Here is a 26808-nt window from a genome sequence, read left to right on the forward strand (position 1 = left end):
TGCAGGAGGGGTGGACTTGGGGCTGAAAAACCAGGATGTTATGGTCCTTGTTCCTAGGTGTGGGTCTGGGGGGCAGGCCAGGGCTGAGCAGTGAGGTTGGCAGAGGGACTTGCAAGTGAGGAGCCCTAGGCTGTGCAGGGGCATCAGAGACTAGAAGGAAGTTGGTGGCCCCTGGCCCCTGGCCAGGTAGCCAAGTTCAGCTGAGGGCATCTCACGTACCCTGTGTTGATGCCTACACAGAAGGTGGCCAGAGGGGCTGGCCGGGAACCCTGTTTTCCTGTTGAAGCAGTGGTGGGAGCCAGGTGGAGGATGCAGGTGGCCCCCCACCAGCTAGAGGGAGGGCTCAGACCTGAGATAGAGCCGGGGGTGGGCTCGCCCGGGCGGAGACAGGGTGGGCCTGGTGCTGGTGTGGTTTGGAAGTAGCCCCTGGCTCCAGCCTCCAGGCTTGGGGGAGGCGGGTGAGCTTCTCCCCAGTCCCTGTGGGTGCTGAGACCTGGGCCCACAGCTGATGGGCAGTGTCACACCGAGTTCCCTGCTCACGCATCCTCACGCTGTGACACGCACCCTCATTCATGCCATGCCATCCACAGTCACACACACGTGCCCCCAGCATCAACGAATAAGCACACTCACCATAACTGGCACACATCCATGGGGGACCTCATGGGTGGACACACACGCACATGATCACACGTGTTCACAAGGGCTCCTGTGACCTCGTGAGAACACACCCCTACAGCATGGGAGTGCGTGCACACAGGCACCCTCACGCACACGCGCACACACACAGAGGCAGGTGAGCGACATTGCTGTTGGGCTCAGTGGCATTGAGGCCCCAGCCTCTGGGAAAGAGAAGGCCCTCTGCCCTGGGGGCAGGTGTCCCCTCCCTCCTGGGCACAAAAGGTCCCTTCCCAGGTGGCCTGACCCCAGATAACTCCAGGTCTTGTGGTGGAGTCCTCGGCCTCCCTGGCACCTGAGGGGAAGGCAGCCAAGGAGGAGGGACAGAGGCCTGGGATGGCCAACCCTGCGAGTCCTCTGACGGCTGGCATGACCCGGGGCTGGCTCGGTTCGGTCAGAGGTGCCGGTGGGGCCCCTGGGTGCTGGTCAGCTGGGCCCTCATGGTCTGGATGCTGCCCAGGATCTTCTTCTGGTGGCCCATGAGGGTGATGCCCAGGGCACGCACATCCCTGTAAAGGAAGGCGGTGCTGACCTGGGAGTCTGGGAGCTGTGGAGACGGGGACATACCCATCCCTGGAGCTGCCATCCTCAGCGGCTCCACCTCTGGCCTCTCCCCCTGCTCCCGTCCCCAGGGGCCCACCACTTACTGAGCATTCATACGTAGCACCATGCCCAGAGAGGAGTAACCCCCAGCAGCGAAGTGGTCCCGGTAGCGGCCCATACGGATGGAGTCCAGCCAGTCCCCCACGGTGAGGCCCCCGCCGCCACCCCCGCCCCCGCGGAGGTCAAAGCAGCTCCGGGCAAAGGCGGGGGGCGGGCACCTGAGGCACAGGGGCCCTTGGTAAGTGGTCTGCCTGGAGACACTGGCGCCAGCCACTCAGCCTCCATCTAGGCTCGGCAGTGGCAAGGAGGGTGTGAAGGGTTAGACCGCAGGCTTGGAAGTAGAGCTCTGAACAGGGGTCAGAGGCCCAGGCTGGGTCTGGTCCAGGGGTCAGGGCAGAGCCATCCCAAGGCCTGGACTAAGCCTGGGCCTTGTCTAGGGCAAGCGGGGAGGGCAGCTGGGGTGGGCGGAGCTGGGGTGGGCGGGGCTGGGTGGGCGGAGCTGGGATGGGCGCCAGGCACCTGTTGACAGTGGCCGTGGCCCTGAGACTCTCAGGGCTGCGGATCAGCGTGTCCAGGACGCTGACGATCTGGGAGAAGCGAGGCCGCCGGGCCCGGTCCTTGTGCCAGCAGTCAAGCATGAGCTGGTGCAGGGCGCGGGGGCAGCCCATGGGCGCGGGCAGGCGGTACCCCTCCTCCACGGAGCTGATGACCTGAGGGGGGAACACGGCGATGGGCTGGAGCGGCCCTTCCCTCCGAGGCCCCGGGCCACCTCTGCCCAGCCAGGCTCCGGCACTCACGTCCCGGTTGGTCATGTTCCAGTAGGGCCGCTCCCCGTAGGCAAGCACCTCCCACATGACCACCCCAAAACTCCACACGTCGCTGGCCGAGGAGAAGGTCCGGAAGGCGATGGCCTCGGGGGCCGTCCAGCGGATCGGGATCTTCCCTCCCTGCGACGGACACACGAGTGTTGAGAGCTTCTCCCCAGCTCGTCAGGGAGCTGAAGGCAGGGATCTGGGCTGGGAAACTCGAAGGCTGGCTGGAGAGACATGGCCTCCACCTTCCAAGAGCACCTGTTCTGATGGGGGAGACCTGCACATGGAGCTGGTGTGGAGACTGAACAAAAGACAGTGGGTGGAGGGCCTGGCACCCAGTAGATGCTCAGTAAGTATCAGTCAACAGGTTGATGCCTGAACAAGTGACGAAGCTCGGAGAACGTGGTCTAGTAATTTTCCAGCTCCCCTGGAGGGTTGTTTTTGGTCACAAAATCCTTTCTCTAAGTGAAACCTTATTTGGAGGCTCCGTGGGCGAGATCCTAAGGGAAGGTCCTGACAGAGGCAGGGGTGGAGGCCCTCCACCCTTAAGGCAGCCCCTAAAGCACTGCTAGAGAAGCCCAAATCCCCCCAGAACACATTTTGAAAATGCTGGTTTTTAGTCAAACGTTAGAGACAGACGTGGAGTGGAGGCGATTCAGAGAGATGCCAACTCTCCCCAAAAATCCTAGTGAGTGACTGATGGGGGGACCGGCCCTGGTATCTCCGCAAGCCAGTTAGTGACGGAGCAGAGGTGGGAAAGCTTTGGTGCAAACTGAGGTGCACAGAAGAGGTAGGACTCGCCCCAGGTTGAAGGCAACCCTGAAACATCCAACTTCCCTAACGACACGTGGGGGGCTCCATCCGAGGGCCTGCTGGAAAGGGGGTGCGGGCTACGCACTGTGGTGGTGTAGGCGGCGTCGGGGTCATCCTCCAGCACCCGCGAGAGCCCGAAGTCAGACACCTTGCAGACCAGGTTGCCATCGACCAGGACGTTGCGGGCAGCCAGGTCGCGGTGGACATAGCCCAGGTCCGAGAGGTAGCGCATGCCGGCGCCCACTCCTCTGAGCATGCCCACCAGCTGCATGATGGTGAACTGCCCATCGTGAGTCTGCAGGGGGACGTGGCTTGGGCTTCAGGAAGGCTCTTTGCAGTTTACAAAGTGCCTCACTGCTTAGGAAGCATATTGCTGTTTAAGGTTTGTTCTCACGTCTCATTTACACTCAGAGCAACCCTGAGAGGTACGTAGGGTGGCAGTGACTGGTCATCCACTTTGCAGAAGGAGAAATGGAGGCCCAGAGAGGTTTCGCCCTGTGCCTAAGAGCACCCAGCAGATAAACGGCACGGCGAGGGCTGGGCATCTAGGGATTTCCACCACCACCCGCCATGCCTCCCAGCTGACTGGGGCCCTGGGTCCCCACGAAGGCACCCCCTCTTAGCCTGTGTGCAGGACAGGGCAGCAGGATCCGTGCAGCAGAGGGACTTCCACGTGATGGGGGGGCTGAAAGGCAGTTTGATGGGCTGACCCTTAAGACCCCTCCCCACACCTGGCTCGCCCTTCCCCAGGTCTGTTAGGTCCAAGCTCTGGGGAGGAGGGGGTATCTGGAGGTCTCACATTATCTCCCACCACTCAGACTGAACTTCCCTCCCCTGGCCCAGGTGAAAGGAGCGGCGGGGCACGCACCCTTAGGAAGGTGTCCAGAGAGCCGTTCTCCATGTACTCGGTCACGATCATTGCCAGCTGGCCTGGGGAGGGCGCCAGGGAGGAGGTGGCTCTTGGTGGGGGGATCAGGAACATGCCCCCCCGTCCCCGCTATGAGCTGCCAGGAGCTGGGCCAGCACCCAGGGCCCCAGGGAACGTAGGGTTTCCACTGGGGTTCCGGGCTCTGGGCCCCCTTCCATGCCAAGTCATCTGGGGACCTGAGCCAGGGGGATGGGGCAGGGCAGGGTGGTCTGGGGATGCACCTAGAGCCCTGACCGCAGCAGGAGGGGCCCTGCAGGGTGAGGCTGCTGTCGCCTGGCACCTACCACGGGTGACGACACCTTCAAGGCGGATGACATTGGGGTGGTCAAACTGACCCATGATGGATGCCTCACTCAGAAAGTCCCGCCGCTGTCTCTCCGTGTAGCCGGCTTTGAGGGCCTTGATGGCCACGGGCATGTCCCGCTGCCCCGGCACCTGCAGATGCCCGTAGCAGACTTCCCCGGACTCTCCTGTGAACCCAGGTGGGGCAGGCAGGGGGTGGGCGGTGGGACCTTCCTCCCCTCACCCCAGACTCTGCACTCTCCCAGCCCCACACACCCGAGTGTCTGGCCATGCCGGGCATCTTGGTTCCCCTGTCCCTCAGCACTGGGTGTCCCTCCCCTGGGCACCCCCTGTGATGTCCCCACACTCACAATCCCTGAAGCTCACCGGAGCCAATGATCTTCTCAATGTGGATTCTAGAGGCCTCGATCTCGCAGGTGAAACCGCGGCCCACCCGGCCCGGCTCCTCGTAGGTGTGGGGTTCTGCATAGAACTGGGGCTCTGGGATCTTCCCCGGAGGGTGGTGCAGGGGCAGGAAGACGGGTGGAGGCGCTGAGGGGCCAGGAGAGAAGGGCCATCGGTGGGCTCCATGAGGACATTCTCTCCCAGCATTCCCTGGGCCTGGGACGGGACTGGTGGTGGAGTGAGAAGTGTCTCCGGGAATCCCAGGATGTGGTGGCAAACAGGTGCCCAATAAGTGCTTGCCAAGTGTAAGCATGGTCTCTGTGGAGTAGCTCTGAGCTCTCTAGGGGACTTTGGGATTTCTCGTGAGTTGTGAGCCTGTCTGTCATTTTTCTGGGGTTACTTTTAGGGTCCTTAAGACCTTTCTCAATTGTCCTAGGGTAGGAATGTGACCAAAAAAGGTCACATCACAGTGCCAACTCAGACTGATGGAAAGCAGGTCTCTAGAAGGCTGTGTTAAGAAGGATTCTGAGACCGCATTCAGGCTCCATGGGAATCAGTACCATGATTGATTCTGCCGTGGGCAAAGAAGTGGGGCATTGAGGTAGGCATCCCCATATTTGCCCTGTTTTCTGAGGTTTCTGCAGGGTCCTGAAAAAGTTCTTTGTAGCAGGGGTTCTTGTCCAAGAGTATATGACCCCCCAAAGGTGTATGTGAAATTGTGCATGAATGCCAATATCTGTGCATTTCCCTGGGGAGAGAGAGGGTCTGTAGCATCCTCTTCCAACCCAGGCAAGTTGCACAGCACTGCACCTCTGGGGTCTCAGGTCTCTGTGACAGCCTGCTGTCTCTCTCTGGGGCTCTAGTCTTTTCTGGGGGCGCCTTTCCCCTTCCCACCTGCGCCCCCCCCAGACCAGCACTGGGTCCTACTGTGACCTCCGCTTTTGCATTCAGATCCCTGGGCCCTGCACTCACCCTGCCCGTTCTGATACTGCATCTTCTCCTCGTCCGAGTGCTGGAAGGCCTTGCTGTAGCCGCAGTGCCTGTGGAGGGTGGACTGTCCCTGGTTTCAGCCCTGACCCCGTTCAGGGACACGTCCAAACTCCTCCCTTCTACCCCCCTTCCCCTTTCAGGTCAGTTTCTGCCACCCCAGTCCCTGCCCCTGCAGGGGGGCAGTCCCAACCTCAGGCTCTCAACCCAGCTGAACTGTGACATTTATAAACACCATATAATTTACAAAATCAAGTCCACTTGGCCCTCACAGCAAAGTCTGCGGCATTATTAGCTCAATTTTACACGAAAGCACCCCTGGTAGAGGGGCTGGGAGATGACGCTTCTGATGCCAACGTCGCGTGTGACCTCGGCAAGCTCCTTCCCTTCCCTGGACCTCAGTTTCTCCATCTATGGATGATCTTTCCAATTCTCGCTGAGTGGGACCCTAAGCCCGCACCACCTCCCTCTGGAAGAGAGTGGGAGGGGGGAGAGTAACTAAGGGCACGGTCTTTAGTTTTAACAGACCTGGGTCCTGTCCCAGTTCTGACACCTACTTAGTTGGTGGGCTGGTTTAAGGGTTCTGTGTGTCTGAAACACATCCGAGTGGAGATGGGAGTGGGCAGCTGGACCTCAGGAGGAAGGCCTGTGCTGGTGGCACACTTGGGGAATGTCAGCGTGAAGGTAGAATTCAAAGCCGCGGGCCCTGATAAGGTTACTCAGGAGAGCTGGAGCTGGGTAAGTAGGAAAGAGGAAAGGGTCCCAGACCAGCCTGGGGCCCTCCTGCTTTCAGGAAGTTGTGCAGAGAAGGGGCTGGAGGAGATGGAAGACAGGCCAGACAGGTGGATGGAAAATGGGGGGTGAGCCGGACATGGAAGGCAAGAGAAAAGCGTCCCAAGAAGGAGGAAGGAAGAACAGGTATATCTGTCAGTGAGCCCAGGCACAGGGGATCACTGGCTCAGCAGGGCTGGGGACAGGCAGGAGACACAGTGCTCCAGGGGAGGGGGTTGGGGTGGCCAGGGGCCAGGACCACCCACCTCTTCTTGCAGATGACCAGGAGAAGAAGCACGACCAGGCCAGTGATGAGTGTCAGGCAGATCCAGACGATGGTCCGGGTGTCGTAGCGGGGACCTGTGGGGGGAAAGCAGGCTGGGGGGCCAGCCACTCAGCCCTGGCCTCAGGGCCAGAGGTCTGGCAGCCTTCCCGGGGCCCGGCGGCAGCCTCCTCGGCTGTGAGCCAGCCCAGAGCTGGGGCGCAGGCCGCACCCTCCTCTGCCCCACCCTCCCCTCTACAAGTCTCCCCTTCAATATCCTGCTTTCCAACCTGGTGCCACCACTTCCTGGGACTGTGTAACCTGGGCAGAGTCACTAGGTTTCTCTGAGCCTTAGCTTTCTCACCTGTAGTATGAGTCCAGAAATGCCTGTCCTGCCCGTTACTGTAACAGTGACAAAGCTGAATATACTGAGAGCTGCACATTCCAGTCAGTAACCCCCATCCCTTCCAGGGATAACCCAGTATTATCGTTAGTTGTCAGATGAGAAAACCGAGGCCCAGAGAACTCAAGGAACTTACTCAAGGACACACAGCAAATGGGATGGAGCCGGGCAGGATTCCTACCTGGGCGGTCTCAACATGGTATCAGACCTAAGAGCACTTGAGACACACAAGTGCCAAGGGGGTGCCAGGTTGAGGAAGGTCATCAACTCAGCCTTGAACCATCTGTCTTAGCACTGCCCCCCTGGAGGGTGCTGAGTATAGGAGAAGACCCCAACGGGCTGGAGATGGGGGCAGGGGGTTCCCAAGCTTGAATGTGCCTCAGAATCACCCTGAAGGTATGATCAAACCAAAATTTCTGGGCCCCCAGCGCCAGGGTTTCTGCTTCCGAAGGTCTGGGGTGGGGCCTGAGAATCAGCATTTCTGATAGCTCCCAGGGGCTGCAGCTGCTGCTGGACTACACTGTGGGAACCGCTGTTCTGGAGGCGGGGGGTGCAGGGCAGGATGATACTGGGGAAGGGCACAGAGTTTGTCCCCAAGCTGACCAGGTTCAAGTCTTGCTCTGCTGGGTAACCTTGGGCAAATCGCTTTACTGCTCTGACCCTCATTTTCCTCACCTGTAAAATGGGGACGTGGATATTGCCAACTCACTAGAGGGTCTCTGGGATGATTATAAGGTAGTCCTGCTAGCAAAGGGCGCCATGATGCCTGCAAGTCACGCTGATGCTCAGGGAAAGCCTGCAGTTGATGGGCTGTTACGAGCTCTGTCACCTCGGGCGTGTAACTTTCCTTCTCTGAGCCTGTCTTTTCACCTGTCAAAATGCTGATTTGGCCCACGCACCAGCTCAGCATGCACTCGTTCCTCTCCTCTGACCACCATGACCCTGGCCCTGGCCCTGGCGCCTGGCCCAGCTCCCTCGCCCTCCCCACGCCCTGCACTCACGGGGTTTCCCGGTCTCCACCTCCATGGCCTGGCTGAAGCGGCCGCAGCCAGCCGAGGTGCGGGCTCGGACCTGGAACACGTAGCGGGTGCCCGGCTTGAGGCCCGAGATGGTGGCCCTGGTGGTGACAGCCTTGAGGGTGGAGTAGCTCTGCATCTCCTTGTCCTGCCCATGGGAGGGGTGGTCAGCCAAGGGTCCCTGGCCTGGTGGCCTCCCTCTTTCTCCCTTCCCCGTGGGTACCTTCTCGTAGTACTTGATCTCATACTCCAGGATGATGCCATTGGGCTGCTCTGGCTCCTGCCACAGCAGCGAGACGCTGGTCTGCCCTGCCCGCTCCTGGCGGATCACCACCACCTGGGACGGGGCTGGGGCGGGGGGAGGGAAGGGAGCTCGGTCAGGTCAGATGGGTGGAAGGGTGATGATGGGGAAGGGCCTCTGTCTGCCCCTTCCTCAGGCCCCACCCAGGGATGCTGGCTTGGGCCACACTCACCTTGCTAACTGTCCTGCCACCGCCCCAGGAGAGCCAGTACCCTCTGCTCGTCCTGGCAAATCATTGGCTGCCACCCTGGTCAGTTATCTGGGGTTGGCACAGCCTGGCTTCCAACTGGGATGCCGGGGTTGGCTTGACCCAGATGAGGCCTGACCCCGCAACTTCCACTGTCCCCTCCTCCTCTCTGGCCAAGCCCATCCACTGGAAGCATGCTGGACCCCCGCCAGCCCCATCAAGCAGCCACACTTGTCGACCCTGAGGCCCCATCACCTGATGTCTCTGTCTCCGTGTCACCCACCCCCGCCCAGGGCCTGGTGTGGAGCATGCTCTCAGGAGCACTGAGGAGGGAGGAAGAAAAGGAGAAGGGAGGGGAAGAATCAAGGGAACCAATGCCCTCACTGCCTGGGTTTGGAGGGACATGAGCTGAGCCTGAGGCCCATGTGAGCTCAAGTATTCTCGAAGTCACACTAGGTCACCCTTTCGCCCCCTTGCTCATTCCCTCCCCCACCCATTCCCTCCCCGACTCCTGTGCTCAGTGCAATTACCCCTGAGGTGAGTCTGTTGGGAAGGGTCGGATGTCGACCCAGCCACAGCCAAACCGAAGGGACTGCCCTCAGAGTTGCAACCCCGTCCTCCCTGACCCCTCCAGCTGCAGCCCTCCCCTCAGCTCACCCGAGTTCCGACTCTGCCCTACTCCTCCTGTGCCCCCCACCTGCCCCATGTGGCCAGCTCTGGCCTCATAACTGGGCATCTCATCTCTCTGGCACACGTGGGAGCTCCCCGAGGCAGGGATTGCACATAGTAGATGCCCAATAAATGTTGCTGGATGACGCTGACATGAAAAATTAAGAAGCAACTCCACAGTTAAGTTGGAGGGTGTGGTACAGGGGAGACCCCACCAGCCTGGGAATCAGGTCTGGCTTCACAACCTGGCCTGTCTCTTGCTGGCTGGGCCCATGACTACCTCTGGGCAGTTTCTCCGCCCAGAAAGTGAAGCTGCTGGGCACCAGCTGCCAGGCGGAGGTGAGGCTCAGAGAAGACCACTGTACGTGTGGGACAGACACCAGTGCTAGAACACACGGGTGCCTCTTAAAAACCAAACAATTTGCAAGGCAAGAGGTGCTGTGTGAGTGGGGCAGACACAGAGGCAGACTGGGGCTCAGAGGTGGGACGGAAACAGGGCGGAGCACCAGAGAGGGCTCCAGGGAGGAGGGGGCTGTAGAGAAGAGGCTACGGGGAGGCACGGGGAGGGGGAGGGGAAAGTGCTCTCTGAGGACAGACCTCCCGCATTTGCTCAGGGCTGCTGTCTGCCCCAGGCCCCCAGCCCAGAGCTGTTGGTGTCCACTGCATCATCCCCCTAGAATTTCCTGAATGACTCCCACGTGCTGGGCAGTGGGCTAGGACCTGGGGATACTGCAGTGCCCAAGACAGCCCTCAAGGAGCTTATGGTCTAGTTAAGAGAGACAGAGTTAATAAGAAAACAAATCAATGCATAATTACAGGTATGCTAGGTGCATGGAAGACATGAAGAGGGTGCCGTGATGGAGAGGACCTTACGTCTGCAGGGGCCCAGGAGGGAACGGGGCCATTTCAGCTGAGGTGGTCCGGGTGAGCCTCCCAGAGGCGGGGGGACAGCTAACCGAGGACTGAAGGAGGCAGCGAGGGGAACGTCACGGGGAGGAGCACGTCATTCCGACCGAGACGTAAGGCCAAGGCCCAGGGCAGGGAAGGGCTTGGTGTGTCCAAGGATGAGGACCTGAGGCCAGTGTGGCTGGAAGGAAGAGAGCCTGGTGACAGTGGATGGGGTGCGGCTGGGGAGGTGGGCAGGGGAGGGTCTGATGGGTCCCCTGAATCATGGTGCAGGGTTGTCCAGGCAACATGAGATAGACTGAATTGTGCCCCCCTCCCAAAATTCATCTACTGAAGCCCTAACCCCCAACACGTTAGTATTTGGAGATGGAGCCTTAAGGAGATAATGAGGTTTAGATGGGGGCATTGATGCCTTTCTAAGAAGAGACACCAGAGAGTTCCTTCTCTCTTTCCTTCTCTCTCTCTGCCATATGAGGACACAGCGAGAAGGCAGCCGTCTGCAAGCCAGGAAGAGGGTTCTCACCAGGAACCAAATTGGCCGGCACCTTGACCTTCGACTTCCGGCCTCCAGAGCCGTGAGCTGTAAACGTCTGTGCTTTAAGCCCCGGCCTATGGTATGTGTTATGGCAGCCTGAGCTGACTAGGACCGATGGCCTGTGTGTGTACGGGGTGGAGGGGTCGGAGTGTGGAGGGGGTCACGCTGAAGGGAGACCCAGTGGGACTGGCTGGTGCATGGACGAGGCACGATGGAGGGATAGCCAAGGATGACGGCTGGGTTTGGGGCTCAAGTAACCCCATGAACAGCGGTGCCACGTCCTGAGATGGGGGCCTGGGGAAGGGGCTGGTTTGGGGGTGCTGTGTGTCTGAAACACATCGAGTGGAGATGGGAGTGGGCAGCTGGACCTCAGGGGAGAGGCCTGTGCTGGTGACACACTTGGGGGACATCAGCACGAAGGTGGAATTCAAAGCCGTGGGCCCTGATAATGTCACTCTGGCAAGATGGAGCTGGGTAAGTAGGAAAGAGAGGAGGGTCTGGACGTGCCTGGGGTCCTCCAGCTTTTGGGAATTTGTGCAGAGAGAAGGGGCTGGTGGAGATGGAGAAGGACAGGCCGGAGAGCTGGATGGAAAGTGGGGGGTGGGCTGGGCAAGGAAGGCAAGAGAAAAGTACTCCAAGAAGGAGTAAAGAAGAGCGGGGGGTGGGAGGGTGGAGTGCCCACTGCAAACTGAATTTCTGGGGATAGGTGGGCAAAGGCGCCCGATTGGAGGTGCCCGAAGAGGCCCACAGAGGAGAGGACGCAGATGTGTGAGCAAGACAGCTCTTTAAGTAAGCTTCCATGTAAGAGAAGGAGTCTCGTGGCTGGAAGGGTGTGCGGGTTCACGGGAGGCTGTTCTTTTTTTTTTTTTTGCGGTACGCGGGCCTCTCACTGTTGTGGCCTCTCCCGCTGTAGAGCACAGGGCCCGGACGTGCAGGCTCAGTGGCCATGGCTCTCGGGCCCAGCCGCTCCGCGGCATGTGGGATCTTCCGGGACTGGGGCACAAACCCGCGTCCCCTGCATCGGCAGGAGGACTCTCAACCACTGCGCCACCAGGGAAGCCCGAGGCTGTTCTTTTTAATGATGGAGCACACGGAGCAGTGTGAGTGCCGTAGGTTCTCTGCTCCGCCCTCCACCCCTGACCAGCCGGACACCTGTCTCGGCCACCCCAGAGACACGTGGGCAGGGGCGGGGCCTGGCACCACGCACAAGGGCCTACTCCTCATTGCGTCACTAGCACTGAGCAGAGAGCTTGGCATCTCACAGGTGCTCCACAGGTCCCAGAGGAATGAGGGTCTCTTGGGAGGATGAAGCCCTGGCGTCAGGGAGGGGGTGCCCTGGGTTCAGGGTTGGGAAGCCTATTTCACTTGGGAGCGAGGCAGACCTGGGTTCGAATCCTGACCTGCCGCTTCTATGTGGTGACCCTGGCTGGCTCCGGGCCTCAGTTCCTCCTCTGTGACACGGTGGGAACGGAGTCACTGAGCCAGGCCTGCGCGGTGTTGGGAGGAGACGGGGGTGGGGAGCCACAGGGCACGTGCCAGGGGCGCTGTTAACAGGGAAGCTGCCACAGGCGGCCCTCGGGTCAGGCTGCCACTCGACAGGCAGGACGCACCAGAATTTGGAAAGAAAGGGGCTAACTTCAGTCCAACAACTGGCTAGAAACAGAGAGATAAGTGGTTGTCGTCCAGACCAGTCTGACCAAATCCATCCCAGGGGCAGCAGTGGCAGCTGTTCTGGAAAATGATAATCAGAGTGATTTGATATTTTAATGACATTTATTGAGCACGTACCGTGGGCCAGGTAGCGGGCTAAGCATTTTCAGTTCCTTCATTTAAGCCTCAGTAACAGAGCAGGTACGATTACTCCTATCACAACAGGGAGGAGACAGAGGCAGAGAGGGAAAATTCTAGAACCCAGGCCTGGGATGGTCATGCTAGCCTGCCTCTGTGCTTTTTGGTTTCCTTCCACTTATAGAACATGTTTTACTTTTCTAAGGGCGCAAAGCCTGTAGCTCAGAGTCCTGGTGAGGAAGGTGGAGCCCAGAGAGGCAGGCGCTTGCCCAAACGCCACAGCGAGTCCGCGCAGTGCTCGGATGCCAGGGAGGACGAAGGGCCCGGGAGCTGGGGACGGGCGTCTCCGCCTACCTGCCTGGTTCGTGGTGATGTTGACGACGGCAGCCCGGCGGGGCTCTGGGCTCAGGTCGGACACACCGTTGACGGCCTCGATCCAGAAGGAGTAGTTCATGTGGGCCAGCAGGTTGGCCACCAGCAGGCTGGCCTGCACCAGGCTGGTCTGCTGGGGCACGAAGCGGGTGCTGCCCCCGCACGTCTCGCAGTGGCCCAAGGCCCAGGGGCAGCGGCGGCACACGGCATTGTAGGTGATGTCACTGCGGCCGCCCCGGTCCAGTGGAGGGGCCCACTCCAGGGTCACAGAAGTCCCATTCACGCTGGAGATCAGATTCACTGGTGCCGAGGGGGGGCCTGGAAAGCAGAGAATGACAGGTGGGCGTGGAGGGCATGTATTTGGGCTGGTCTAGTCTCCCCCATCAGGTCAGGGAAGGGCTGTGGTTCCCCCATGACACTTGGGGCTCCCTAAGGGTAAGGGCACACCTACCCCATCCTCTGGAAGCTCCCCGAGGGCAGAGGCAGTGTCTCTGCCATCAGATTGGGAGCACAGTCAGGGCCTGGGCACAGAAGCCACCCTTCCCCCACCCCACGTAGCACCACCCGGATCCTGGGGTTTGTGCTTCACAAGCTTTTCGTCCAGAGCTGGGCAGAGTCTGCACATAGCAGCTACCCTGGGTGTGAGATGCCCCAGTCATCTGCATCCCCCACTCCACTCCTTAACCCCCTGGCTGGATTTAATGTCAATGACACTGAACACTGTGGTGGAGAAAAGCAGAGCCCCATGTGCCAAGTGACCCCTCCCCACTGCCCAGGATGGGAGCCCCAGTCTGGGCAGCACAAGGACACTGGAAAGAGGGGCAGGGCTGGGGGCTGGGAGTTGGGTAGGATCCTGGGCGTGGGGATTTGACCCAGGAGGGCCTGAGGGTCGATGGAGTTCCAACTCTCAGAATCTCAAGCTGGGAATCTTAGATCTTAAGAAAATAGAATTGTAGAATCTCAGAATCATAAAGAACCTTAGAATCTGCAGGGTGTGGAATACTAAAAGCCTAGCCTTTTACAATCTTTAGATTCCTAGAACTGGAGGGCACTGGATTGTGGATTTGGAGAGAAACTGGAGTCCAGCCAGCTGAGTGCAAATGTTTGTGACCTAGAGCTGAGCTCACCTGGCCTGAGGAGCCCAGAGCAGTCACCATGCCCCTCAGCAATCCTTTCTGCCCCAGCAGGTCCCACATGGGGCAAAGGCACAGGTCTGGGCAGAACAGGGGAGGGAGGGAGGGAGGGAAGAAGGGTTTACTCGTGCGCGCGTGTGTGTGGTGTATGTGTATCTGTGTGTAGTGTGTGTGTGTGTGTGTGTGTGTGTGTGTGGTGTGTGTTTGTGTGTAGCAATGTGAATACACCTGGGCCCTTACCTGCCCTGTGCAGGGGGTCTGGGGAAGGGTGGTGATGGAAGTTGGGGGAGGGGGAAATGGAGATCAGGTTGGGGTAAATTCTGGGGCAAAACCCATCAGCACCGAGTAAAGTACCCCTCACCCCGTCACAAGAGCCCAAGGCTGGTGAACAGCGTGGGCTGAACTGGCTGCAGCTCCTCCCCAGTGGGGGTGGGAGTGAGAGGCCCCTTTGGGACAGGGGAGGGGAGGCCACGGAGGAGCTGTATCAGCAGAAATGCCAAGACAGTCACGCAGCCCTGCAGGCAGGGCGCCGGAGTCCCTCAGAGTCCCCTCAGGTATGGGGCATGCGCGCTGCTGCCTCACCCTCTCCAGGCGCACACCTCCCTTGCAGGGCCAGGTGTGTTCACGCTGAGCTCACAAAGCAGGCTCGTTCAAGCTCCACGGGGACTCATGAGTCCGTTCCAGGTACCCAGATGCACACACACGTGTGCACACAGCCCTCTAAGAACACTTTACACACGTGGGCACAAGCACTTGAACACTCACACCCTATGCAGGCATCTTCTGCCTGAACTGCTACTGACAAGGACACACACAGTCATAATCGCTGCAGGCCTCCCAAGGCACACGTAGAATCTGACACACAGCAGCCACACCCACTCCATATACACAATCACGCACACCCCCCCCCACTAAAGCAGTTCGCCGAATTCAGCAGCTCCCCCCAGTCTCTCAAGGATGGCAGTGATGCGGGGCAGGGGTGGGGGCGGCTCCTCTGATGCCCGCCTTGCAGCACAGGCAGTCCCCCAGCTTGCCCACCCCAGCCCCCAGGACACTGGCATGACCCTTGGGTCAGAAGATGACCAAAGCCACCTGGTGCTGGGAAGGGCATGAGTCCAGTTCTGTCCTGCCCTTTGGAGCAGAGAGGAGAGACCAAGGGAGGAATGGAAAGATTTCCATTGGAGAGATGGCAGGTGACCTATGACAAAAAGCTGGGAGCCCAGAGAGGTCAAGGCCATTGTTGAGGGGTCAGAGTCACCCCCCCCATCCCCAGACTGGCCCCTGGCCTATGAGAGCCACCTGTCCTTGCCTCACTCGCTGAGACCTGGCTCCCTGGGAGCTTGAGGGGCCGAGCATGGGGTCCTAGCCTAGTCTCGAGGGTTCTGGGGCCACGGGGTGGTACTCACGGGTGCAGGCTGCAGACGGTGGGTCCAGGGCTGCACGGAAGTAGCTGAGGTCGCAGTGGCAGGCCTGGGCGGCAGGGGCTGCAGAGTGGCTGTGGGGAGGGCAGCGGGCGCAGAGCTGGTCCCCGGGGGCCGACTTGTAGAAGCCCAGCTCACAGGCTGTGGAAGAGAAGGAGGCTTCAGGTGAGCCTGCCGGGCCACCCTGATGGGCCTCAGGGGCAGCTCTCTGGCCCCGGGGTTCCTGGGGGATCCCCTGAGGGACAGAGGTGCAGACCTTCAGCATCACCTGTTCCTACTCTCGTCTGCAGATGGAGGGACTGAAGCTCAGAGAGGGCCTCTGACTTACACAGGGTTGCACAGCGAGTCGGAGGCAGAGCTGAGGCTGGGACCCTGACACCTGAGTCCCAGCCCCATAGTCAGCACAGGGCAGAGCCTCTCTGAATCCTCCAATGGCCCCTCCCACCCAGGCTCTGTCGTTCACAGGGCACTTGTCCTTGAGCGAGACACCAGCCTCAGGGGCAGGGGTCAAGGCTAAGAATCTGAGGGGGGCCGAAACCCCAGGGGTGTGACCTGAAAGCCGGAGAGGGAATGGGGGTGGGGGAGGAACGTGACTGGAAGAGACGTGTGTGATGAGACCAGAGGTTCCCAAACACGGACAGGCGTGGAACCATCCCTATAAAAACACAGACCCCGGCCCCATCACAGCCACTGAGTTAGAAGAGCCAGGGGTGGGGCCTGGGAATCTGTGTTTTACAAGCGCCCCGAACAATGCTGATCGTCCAGGAATTGCAGGCTCCTGACCCTCCCAGTCTCACCGTGTCTGACCCGATATGTTTCTCGTATCTGACCTTCTCTCCGGCCTCTGAGAGGCACACACATCTTGCTCCTGATGACCACAGCAGCCTCCAAACCTGGCCCCCAGCCCCACTTCCCCAGCCCCACTGCCCACGAGATGACTATTCCTTTAGCCAGTATCTATGAGCACCTATTCTGTGCCAGAGACACAGCCACGAACAAGGTCCACATGGCGTCTGCCCTCAAGAAGCTGGCATTTTTCAAGGCGGCAGAGGGAGACACAGTAAGTGAGGCTGTGATCATTTCCAGAAGGAAATAAAGCAGAGCATGTGGCAAAGCGTAAATGGTGGGAGGAGCGACCTTCCTTGAGAAGGTCTTTGAGTTGTGGCCTAAAGGCTGAGAACGAGTCAGCTGTGCAGGAAGTGCGATGTTGTGGGTTGAGGGACTCTCTAAAATGACACTGCTGCTGGGCCAAACCCTCACAGGCTCCGCATGGCCTAAACAATAAAGCCTGGTGTTCAAAGCCTCCCTGCAGCCTCCTTCAGGGCCCCTCCCTCTCCCTCAGGCCGAACTAAAGGACTAGCCATTCCCCACACTCAGGAGTTGTTTCCTGTCTCGGGGCCTTTGCACATGCTGTGCCTTTTCTCTTTTTGTCACCCTGTCGAATTCTTTCAAGATTCATTTTAACTGTGCCTTTGATGAAAACTTTCTGGACCGCTCCACATCTCCACATGTACACACACACACACACACACACACACAGAAGCAACCACTCCTCTCCCTATCTTTGCATCCCTGTTCGGTCTCACCACCTGCAACATTATGGCTGTACTTTTTCATCTGTGTGTCTGACTCTCTCTCCTTGTGGGTAGATCATTGTGAACAGGGCAGGGCCACCTTATTCATCTCAAAGTTCCTAGAGTCTGGCTCAGGGTAGAAGTTGTCAACACTGGTGGGAGTTTTCAAAGTGAGCTAATCCGGCCATTATCTGCTCTGGGCAGAAAGACAACCCAGGGGTTCAGGAGGACCAAATGCTGCCCAGCCAGGCAGCTCCCAGCTCCATCTGTGGAGCTGAACTTCTCTGCAACGGGGACCACCAGGAAACTCACTGGGGTCTCTCTCCGATAAGTCTCTTTCTAGAAAACTCAGTGCTTGAGAGAAGCTTCATTTGCAAAGCTATGTCACTTATTTGATTGTACCTCTTTATCATAATAGTTAAAATTAGGTTAATTTGTAAAATTTGACAAACTTGAGAGAAAACCTGAAATCAGGAGAAATGATGATGCCCTTAAGTTGCTTCCCAGACTCGGAGGCCGTGGAGCCAGAAGGGGCTTATAGGCTGGGAAGTCAGCGAGAATGTGCCTCAGTTTTGAGACCTCTTTCCTGCCTCCTGGGGAGACCCCAAGAGGGCTCAGGCCTGACTGGGGGCTGGGTGCTTGGAGTTGTGGAGAGGGTCCTAGTTGACACCCTGTGATCTCCCCTCCTCTTCCCAGAAGCCCGGGCACAGCCTAAGAGCTTCCTTCTGAGCCCAAGAAGCAGACAGAGGAAACGGGCTTTGCACTTCACCAGCAAACATTTATCGAACCTGTGGCGGAACTGAATGACACTCTTCCTCACTGTACTGATCGGGTCCACCTTGATCAACATCTCAGGAACCGTTTGCTTATTCTGTCCTTTATTTATTCCTTCACCCAAATTTACTGAGCCACGGACCGGACGTAAATAAGACCTAGTGCTGCTTTCAAGGAGCTGTCAGAGCAGTGAGGGGCAGACCAGGACACGTGCGGTGACATCTTGGTGTGATGCATGGCACAACATGACAGCCTTTGTTTTTTTGTTTTTTTTTTGCGGTACGTGGGCCTCTCACTGCTGTGGCCTCTCCCGTTGCGGAGCACAGGCTCTGGACACGCAGGCTCAGTGGCCATGGCTCACGGGCCCAGCTGCTCCGCGGCATGTGGGATCTTCCCGAACCGGGGCACGAACCCGCGTCCCCTGCATCGGCAGGCGGACTCTCAACCACTGCGCCACCAGGGAAGCCCCAGCCTTTGTTTTCTGAGTCCCTGAGCATTCAGAGCTGTGCTAGTCCTCGGGTGTTAAAGAGCAGAAACTTGGGAGCAGGCTGCCTGGGTTCCTTTTCTTTTCCAGCCCCTTCCCCTAGGCTAAGTGACATTAGGCGAGTTGCTGGGCCTCTGTGTCTTCATCTGGAAAATGGGGACAATAACAGTTCCCACCTCCGAGGGCTGTTGTGAGGATGACAAGAGTGAATACACGTGAATTCACACGAGCACAGTGCCTGGCACTCATTACCACGTACGCAGTCAGCATGTATACGTCTGTTTGGCAGAGAGGAAACAGAGGCTGGGGAGCTTGAGTGCCTCGCCCCAGGGTCCCCGCTGAGCCAGGATGCAAACCCCAGTCTTTACCCCACCAGCCTGTCAACACCCGGCCTCTGCTTAGAGACGGCCCCGCCATCCTGCCACTTCACCAGTGGGCGGTTCTCACACGCTCGGCTAATACCCATATGGCTATAAAGTGTCAAGGCTAGATTAATCCGCTCAATGAAAATAAAATAATCTTGAATGAGAATACTAATCACCAGGCCTCGGGGAGCCCGGAGACCTGGAGGCAGAGCCGGGAATTAATGGCCGAGACAGATGGAGCGGCTCTGGGCTGGGGCCCGGCCCTGCCCGTAGACCCAGGGCGCTTCCGGAGTCTGCAGTGCCCGGTGTCGGCCGTGCGCCAGGAGGGGCTACTGCCCCTGCCGAGGGCACCTTGCCCAGGCTGCCTGTCAGGCCGGCAAGCTGATGGAGACCCCGGCCACCTCTCTCCTCTCCCCCACGAAGAGCTTGAGATTTGACAAATAAGGTGTCTGCTGGTGGCCGACCAAAGGAAATTAATTCTAAATCAGATTTTGAACACAGTCAGGAAGGCAAAAGAGCTCGTTGTTCATGCTGCCCCTCTGAAATGAGATGCTCTGATATTTATAGAAAGGTGATTATGGCCACAGAGGGTGGTTTATATTCTGTGTCCAGGTGACAGAAAGGACGGTAGCCAGGAGACTCTGGGGGCTGCTCTGTTGGGTGATGTTCTGAGAGGTCCTTCTTCTCTCTGGAGGGGGTGGGGGGGGATGCAGCCACGAGTGGGGGGAGGCCACTGGGTCAGGAACTGGGTAGTGTGGGGAACTTTCTGGTCAGGGGGTTGGGAGATTTGGGACTCAATCAACCACTCCTAGCTGTGTGCCCTTGGGTCAGTCACTTCGCCTCTCTGGGCCTCCATTTCCCCACTGGTAAACTGGACTAGCTCCGCGTGGCTCTGACATTCTTCCGTGGGTCCCTGAGGCCCAAGTGCAGTCTCCATAAGGATTCTAAAAAGCCATGTGATTGGGCTGGTCCCCCCTCCTGGGCTTTATTGTCTTCTCCGTAAAAGGAACTGCTGCCCAGCCACTTCTGGGGGGAGCCTTGAGGGTGAGACTAGCGAGATGGGAACCTGGCAGCTGGGAGGGTGGCTCTCTCCATGGGCCTGGCCGCTGTTGCAGCCCTCAAGCTCTGGGTCCCTTCTCCCATCACCAGAAGGAAGGCGGGGGGGCACTCGGGTGGGGGAAGCCGGGACCCCCTCTCGCAGCCCTGTTTGCTCAGACAGAACTGCCCGATGGAGAAGGCCAGGGCCCCTCGGGTCTCAGGAGGCCCCGCTCAGGCTGGGCAGGGGGGCTCCAGCTTTGAGAGGCCATCTCAAGCAGCCCAGCAAAGGCACCCCCAGTCTGTATCCAGCTCCTGCTTGTGCCCCACCCTCTCCCACTCTCAGGCTACCCACTAGGGAGGGGTGGGGATGGGTGACACTGCAGGGCCGCTGGCCCAGGCCTCCCGTTGGGGGAGGGCCTCAGTTTTGCACCTGTGCTGTTTCTTTGAAGGAGGTTAACAGACAAGCACAGAAGCCCACCTACAGGGTTAAGAAAAGTCTCTCCTCATGCGATTTAAAACCGGCATCCCCCTGGGCTTCCCTGGTGGCGCAGTGGTTGAGAGTCCGCCTGCCAATGCAGGCAACACGGGTTCGTGCCTCGGTCCGGGAAGATCCCACATGCCGCGGAGCGGCTGGGCCCGTGAGCCATGGCCGCTGAGCCTGCGCATCCGGAGCCTGTGCTCCGCAACGGGAGAGGCCACAACAGTGAAAGGCCCGTGTACCGCCGGCATCCTGCCCCCAAACGTCACTGCCTGCAGTGCACTATGAATTAATATTTTTTATAAAACCTGTAATTATCTTGCAACTGGCATAATTACGCTGCATTGTGATTTAAATGTAAAATTCAAAATATGCTGCAATTCCCTAACCCTGCTTTGGCATTTCTTCATTATTTTTTATTAACGTGCCAGCAGCGTCAGGAAATGGGAGCGGCCTTGGCTTCTCCCAGCTCTGAGGAGGTCCCCCTGCTCAGGCCGTGGAGTTTCCACCAAGAGTCCTGCCCTTGACGTGCTGTGGGTCCTTGGGCAAGACGCATTCCCTCTTTGGGCTCCACTTCCCATCTCTATCAAAAAAGGAGGCTGGAGTAGTACCTCTGAGTGAGGCCCCAACCCCAAAGTCAGGAGGACCAGTCTCCCTCCTAAGGGCAAGGATGTACTCTGTACAAACAAGTGGCCTGCTGTGCTCACTGGCTCAATCCAGGGTTGGGGGCAGCTGACCTTGAGCAGGTATCTACTGGCTAGCCCGCCTGACTGTTACAGCTTGTACTGTCCTGGTTACTAATCTTTTTAACGTTACCCCAGGGGGCTTCGCAGAGAGCTTTGTGGGCAGAGGAAGCAGTTCAGGGCTCTGGAGTAAGACAACACGGGGTCAGATCCCTACTCTGCCACTTAAGTTGAAGGGACTCAGTTTTTCATGTCTGTAAGATGGGGATATAATACCTCGCTTAGAGGAATATTGTAAGGATGAGAAACTGTGAACTCCCCGAAGGCAGGGATGCCCTGTGTCTCTATCCCTGATGCCTGGGACACAGTAGATGCTCAACAGAATGAGTAACTGACATAATGTATACTATGTGCTCATTAAAGTGCCTGGCACATGGCAAACACTCAAAAAATTGTCACAGAGGGACTTTATATCCCCATCCGAATAAGGGGATGTTGGGAGCTGGCTCTAGCGGGGAATGCAGTCAGGATAGGCCAGGGATAGGTGAAAAGCCTACACACATGGCTCAGAGTAAGACAGACCTGACTCAGAGCCCAGCTCCACCTCTCACCAGCTCTGAACCTAAGCAGGACACTACCTCTTGAGCCTCAGTTTCCCCATCTGTAAAATGGAATTGTAATACCTGCCTTGCTACAACGAGCCAATGAATGGATGTGCTAGGAATCCCCCTGCAAGCTGTATAGGCAACAGGGATGTTTGTTGTTATTGTTACTACCCAGGGGGAAGTTGAGAAGTACAGGGATGTCTGTGAAGGAACCAGGAGAGGCTGGAGGCCTGGAGAGCCTTGAAAACTAGGCCACAGAGGGTAGAACAAATCCAGAAACAGGCAAATGTCACAGAAGGTGCTTTGGGGTTTAGGGTCCAGGAGAGTGAAGACTCGTGCCAGTTGGAAGTATGAAAAAAGCTTTCTTAAGGAAATCAGAAAGCCCCAGAGAGGGGCCAGAAAGGGCCTGGTGGCTGGACAGAAGAATCGAGTCCTGGAGATCTCGGGGCAAGATAACTCCTAAGCGGGACCAGGCTGGATTCTGAAGCTACTTTGCACATCACCTGAAACTGTCAGCCTGTGTCCTGCTCAGTCCTGCGAGCACCAAGGGGCCTTCCTGCCGGCTAGGGCAGAGGGATGGTGCTGAGAGGCCTGAAGTTTCCTCTAACTGTGGTCTCAGGGCCTGTGTAGTACCAGCAAAGGGCTCAGAGGATATTTCTAGTGTCTTTCAGGGCCCCGTCCCAGTTTTCACTGAGGCTGTCTGGGGACAGGCCCTAGTCTCTCTGATCCCTGCCCAGGAACATCTCCTCCCTCAGGAGAACCAATGGTCCCAGAAGCAGGCTTCACTGAGCTCTGAGTGCCATGTATCTAGTCCCTGGGGAGATCAAGGAAGGGCAACCAGGTGGAGACCACTAATAGCTGGGGCACCAGCTGTCTGTGCACACCAGCCCTCCCAGGGTTCCTGGGCTGTCAGGATGCCTGGCTGCACTGCCCCCACATAGGGGTCTGCTGGCCACACACACATGCACACAGCCTGGGCTCTGGATCCGGCTCCTGGTCTGTGACACAGGAACCCCAGCAGTGCACTGTGGGAACAGGAGTTATTTCATGACCCAAGTGCTCCTGGCCGTCCCTTCCCCCACATCCCTAGATAAGTTCCCCCTGAACACAGGCAGGCTGTGACATGCCCACCCCAGACAGTCCTCCCGGGGTGCCCCTGCCCGCATAAGCTCACAATGGCCCTGTACGCCACACATTCGCCCTGAGCCCTGATTCTAACCCACACCTCCTCCCGCCCAACAGGTTAGAAGTTTAGTGGTTCTGAGCCCAGACTCTGGAGCCAGACTTCTGGGTTCAAATCATAGCTCTGCCACTTTCTAGCTGTGTCACCTTGGGCAAGTTGCTTTGCCTCTCTGTGCTTCAGTGCCCTCGTGTTTAAAGCCAGGATAACAGTAGTTCCTGTTTCACTGGATGGTTGCGGGGATTAAATGAGTTAATACGTGAAAAGTGCTTAGACTAATGCTGGACGTGTTAGGTCACGTCACTGTTCCCTAGCACAGGCATGTACCCAGTAGTATTCCCAATCACACTGGTGCCCAGAGATGTACCTCTCTGGGTACATCATGATGCCCACGGAGGGTCCACCTGGTTGTGGTGTGTCTCCCACCCCACAGCACACACACAACACACACGTGGGTGGCCTGGTGACACAGGAACGCTGGAGGTTCACGCATCTTCCCAGGAGCTGTGTGCACCACCCAGGAGCTTGTTGACTGTGCCAAGCCTGCTCCCCGGCCCCCAGCATCCCTGCCCAGACTGAGCCCAGCTGCCGGCCCACCCGCACAGAGGCGCGCTCACCCACACAGGCATCCCGCCGCTCCTCGTAGCCCGCGCTGCACACGCACTTGCCAATGGGCACCAGCCACTCGCCCTCGGCGCTGCAGTACATTTTGGGTGTGTCCCGCTCCTCGGAGTGCCGCACGCACTGGCCCCGCACCTCCACCAGTGAGGATGAGTCGGCCCCCGTCACCGCCTCCGAGAAGGCGGCCAGGTTGCGCACCATGGTGGGGCACTTCTTGTAGTAGATGCGGAGAGACAGGATGGCAAGGCAGGCACCGATGTCCTGGAAGGCCAGGTAGAAGCCACGCTTGCTGAGGGGGCCCACACCTCGCACCTCCGTGTTGAGCTTGAGGCGCCGCACACCCAGGTCGGCCCCGGTGAAGCTCTCGTCGGCTGCGATGGTATCGATTTTGAGGAACTGGCTCTCCTGTGTGCTGGCGCCCAGGTCACGGTCCGACTCCAGGTAGTAGAGGTTGAAGGTCTCCTTGCAGGTGCCTAGCACGCCGGGCATGCTGTTGCAGTCCCGCAGGGTGAACTTGATCTCGGCGTAGACGCGCCGGGCACCGTCGCGGGGCACCCAGCTGGTGCGCAGCCAGTTGTTCTGGTTGGGGCTCATGACGTTGCACACCTGGTATGTGTGGATGGGCCGGAAGGACTCGTCCACCTCGTTGATGGAGTCCCACTGTGGGCAGAGAGAGCACAGCCAGCTGAAACGAGAGGCAGCACCTGGCCCTCTCTCACCACAAGCCACATGCACTGTGCTGGTGGCTTCCTGGGGAAGAAGATGGAATGTTCTCCAGCCTCAAGGAGCTGACCTTCCAGCGGAATGTCAACCAGATGCCATGCACCCTACAGAAGTGATCTCATAGAGTGTCACATCCTTCTGGGGAAGTGTTATTTGCTGCCTTTTCACAGATGAGGAACAGAGGGGCTCAGACATAGAGCCATGCGTCTGGGGTCACATAGCTAGTGAGTGATGGAGCTGGGACTGGAACTGATGCCAAAGCTACAAAGCTCTGACCTCATTTCTACACGGCTACCCCGTCACTCCCAGGGTGGGGTGACTTGCTTGGGGAAATCAGTGACCCCACTGGTCCAGCTTCCATATCAGCTGCCAGAAGGACCTTTCTAATGCATGAACCTGACTGTGTTGCATCCCCCGCCTCAAACCCTTCAGATGCAACCCCTGCATTGGTGCTTGTTGAGTGACTGTCTGATGGATGGACTCCCTCTGCCTTGTTGTGTGTGATGTTCCCTCTGCCCCCAACCTAAGGCTGGGGGCTCACGGGCTGGCCTGGATCCCACGCAAGTGGGATACCAGGATGTGGGAAAGTTGAGTATGATTGCTCCTGTGCCAGGTGATGGCCAGGAATCACTGATTCAGAAATAAACGAGTGACCATCACTGACACTATGAAGAGAGCGCAAGAGCAACCCACAGGATGGAAGAAAATATCTCCAAGTCGCGTATGTTAGACGGGATCAACTTCCAGAACATGCAAGGAGCTCCTACAATCGAGCAGCAAAGAGCCAAACAGACCTGCTAAAAACCGGCAAAGGACTTGAATAGACATTTATCTAAAGAAGATACACAGATGGCTATAGCACATGGAAAGATGCTCGACATCACTGAGCGTTAGGGAAATTCAAATCAAAACCACGATGAGATACCACTTCACACCCATTAGCTATTATCAAAACAACAGAAAATCACAAGTGTTGGTGAGGAACCCTGTGCATTGCTGGTGGGAATGTAAACTGGTGCAGTCACTGTGGAAAACACTATGGCAGTTCCTCAAAAAATTAAACATAGAATCACCATAAATTCCTCTTCTGCGTGTACACCCCAAAAGAAACAAAAGCAGGGGGCACTTCCTTGGTGGCCCAGTGGTAAAAGAATCTGCCTTCCAATGCAGTGGACGTGGGTTCGATCCCTGGTCAGGGAACTAAGATCCCACATGCCGCGGGGCAACTAAGCCCGTGCGCCACAACTACTGAGCTTGCATGCCTCAGTGACAGCCTGCGCACCGCAACTACAGAGCCCACGCATTCTGGAACCCATGCGCCGCAACTAGAGAGAGAAAACCTGCATGCCACAACTAGAGAAGCCTGCGCACTGCAACGAAGAGCCCTCGTGCCGCAACTAAGACCCAAAAAATAAATAAAAATTAAAAAATATTTATTTATAGGGACACAGACATTTGCACATCCACGTTCATAGCAGCCCGAAGGTGGAAACACGAATGTCTATCAGCGGATGAACTGATAAACAAAATGTGTCTATCCATACAATGGGATATTATTCAGTCTTAAAAATGAATGAAATTCTGACACTTGCAACGACATGGAGGAACGCTGAGGACATTATGCAAAGTGAAATAAACCAGACACAAAAGGACAAATCCTGTATGCTTCCACTTATTTGAGGTACTTAAGTCAGATTCCTAGAGACAGAAAGTAGAGTGGTACTTGCCAGGGGCCAGGGGAAAGGGGGCATGGGAGTTACAGTTTAATGGGTACAGAGCTTCAGTCTGGGAAGATGAAAGACTTCTAGAGATGGATGGTGGTGATGGTCATATAAGAACGTGAATGTACTTAATACCACTGAACTGTAGGCTTAAAAATGGTTAAGATGGTAAATTTTATGTTAAGTGTATTTTATCACAATTTTCTTTTTAAAAAAGAAAGAAATACACCAGAAATACTCCCTGCCCCCAAGCACCTCACATCCTCACAGAAAAGGTGTGGAGGGTGACACACCGAAGGGAGTGGGCACATAGGGTATGGCGAAACTTCCTGTAGGCTGAAGCAGGACCCTCCTTCAGGGATGGGAGGGATGAGCCCCAGCAGAAGCTGGGAGGTGTAAGTAATGTTCTGCAAGCCCAGTGTGGACACAGAAGCATCGTACTGAAGACACAGTGTTGTGAAATGATCCGAAAGTCCAGAGGCATGGGTTCTGGGCCTGGGTCAGTCTCTAAATGGCTGTGTGACGTTGGGCAAATTGCTGCTCCTCTCTGGGCCCCAGCTTCCTCAGCGGCAGAATGCTGATCAGCCAGGGGCAGTCACTGTTGGGCTGAGTTCAGTGGACTCCGGAGGAGGAGGGGGAGGGGCTGGTGGCCAAGGGCAGAGGGAGTGGCCAGGCTCTGGGTCCCTGTCCTGGCTCCACCAGAGGTGTAGTGCCTTGATCTCTCTTGGGCCTCCATGTGGATTGTCCTTGAACTAGAGATCCTACCGCTTAAGCAGGACGTGGGGGAAGGGAGGAAGGAGGTGAAGACCACACCTCACGGGGCTCTGAGAGTCTGCGGGGTCCTGAGGTGTCCCACAAGCTCTAGAGTGAGGACTGTGGGCAACTCAAGTCTTTCCTGCCTGACGAAAGCCCCTCGGCCTGACTTCGTCTTGGCCAGTTATATATGCCAGTCCTCAGTGCCCTTATCTGTAAGAGGGGCTCAGAAAGGCCCCACTTCAGTGAGGCTTGAGAGGATGAAAGGAGATGCCTACAAAGTGCTTAGCTTGGGCCTGGCACAGAAGGCACCCGAGGAACAGGACTGGTATGATGCTGAACGGGCAGCCTCTTCCCAGCCCACCTGTGCCTGCCTCTAGGGACCACTGGGGAAGCAGTCCAGGGCGTGCCCACCTCACCTGAAAGGCTGCGTGGCTCCTGCACGCCCCACTCCAAGAAGGGCCCCCACGCTGCACCCCGCTCTGCAGCTGGGGCTCTGGGCAGCACTGAGTCACATCTGGGGTTAAAGTCATTGTC

The 26808-nt window shown here is 57.7% G+C and overlaps 1 protein-coding gene across 1 annotated transcript in view; it reads right to left on the bottom strand.

The window, feature by feature from the left end:
* Positions 1–1072: 1072 nt before the first annotated feature.
* The window catches only part of EPHA8 (EPH receptor A8), a 34102-nt gene continuing 8366 nt past the window's right edge, over positions 1073–26808 (bottom strand). The window contains exons 3-17 of the mRNA XM_029228799.1: positions 23071–23734; positions 15258–15413; positions 12701–13036; positions 8184–8308; positions 7946–8108; positions 6546–6639; positions 5494–5561; positions 4504–4668; positions 4119–4304; positions 3775–3836; positions 2992–3201; positions 2079–2228; positions 1801–1991; positions 1326–1499; positions 1073–1187 (exon numbers count right to left, since the gene is read on the bottom strand). Coding sequence (XP_029084632.1) covers positions 1073–1187; positions 1326–1499; positions 1801–1991; positions 2079–2228; positions 2992–3201; positions 3775–3836; positions 4119–4304; positions 4504–4668; positions 5494–5561; positions 6546–6639; positions 7946–8108; positions 8184–8308; positions 12701–13036; positions 15258–15413; positions 23071–23734 — 2859 coding nt within the window. The remainder of the gene's footprint in view (positions 1188–1325; positions 1500–1800; positions 1992–2078; positions 2229–2991; positions 3202–3774; positions 3837–4118; positions 4305–4503; positions 4669–5493; positions 5562–6545; positions 6640–7945; positions 8109–8183; positions 8309–12700; positions 13037–15257; positions 15414–23070; positions 23735–26808) is intronic.

This window comes from Monodon monoceros, unplaced genomic scaffold (assembly GCF_005190385.1).
Source record: "Monodon monoceros isolate NGI ecotype Baffin Bay Population unplaced genomic scaffold, NGI_Narwhal_1 Super_Scaffold_18, whole genome shotgun sequence".
Classification (NCBI taxonomy): Eukaryota; Metazoa; Chordata; class Mammalia; order Artiodactyla; family Monodontidae; genus Monodon; species Monodon monoceros.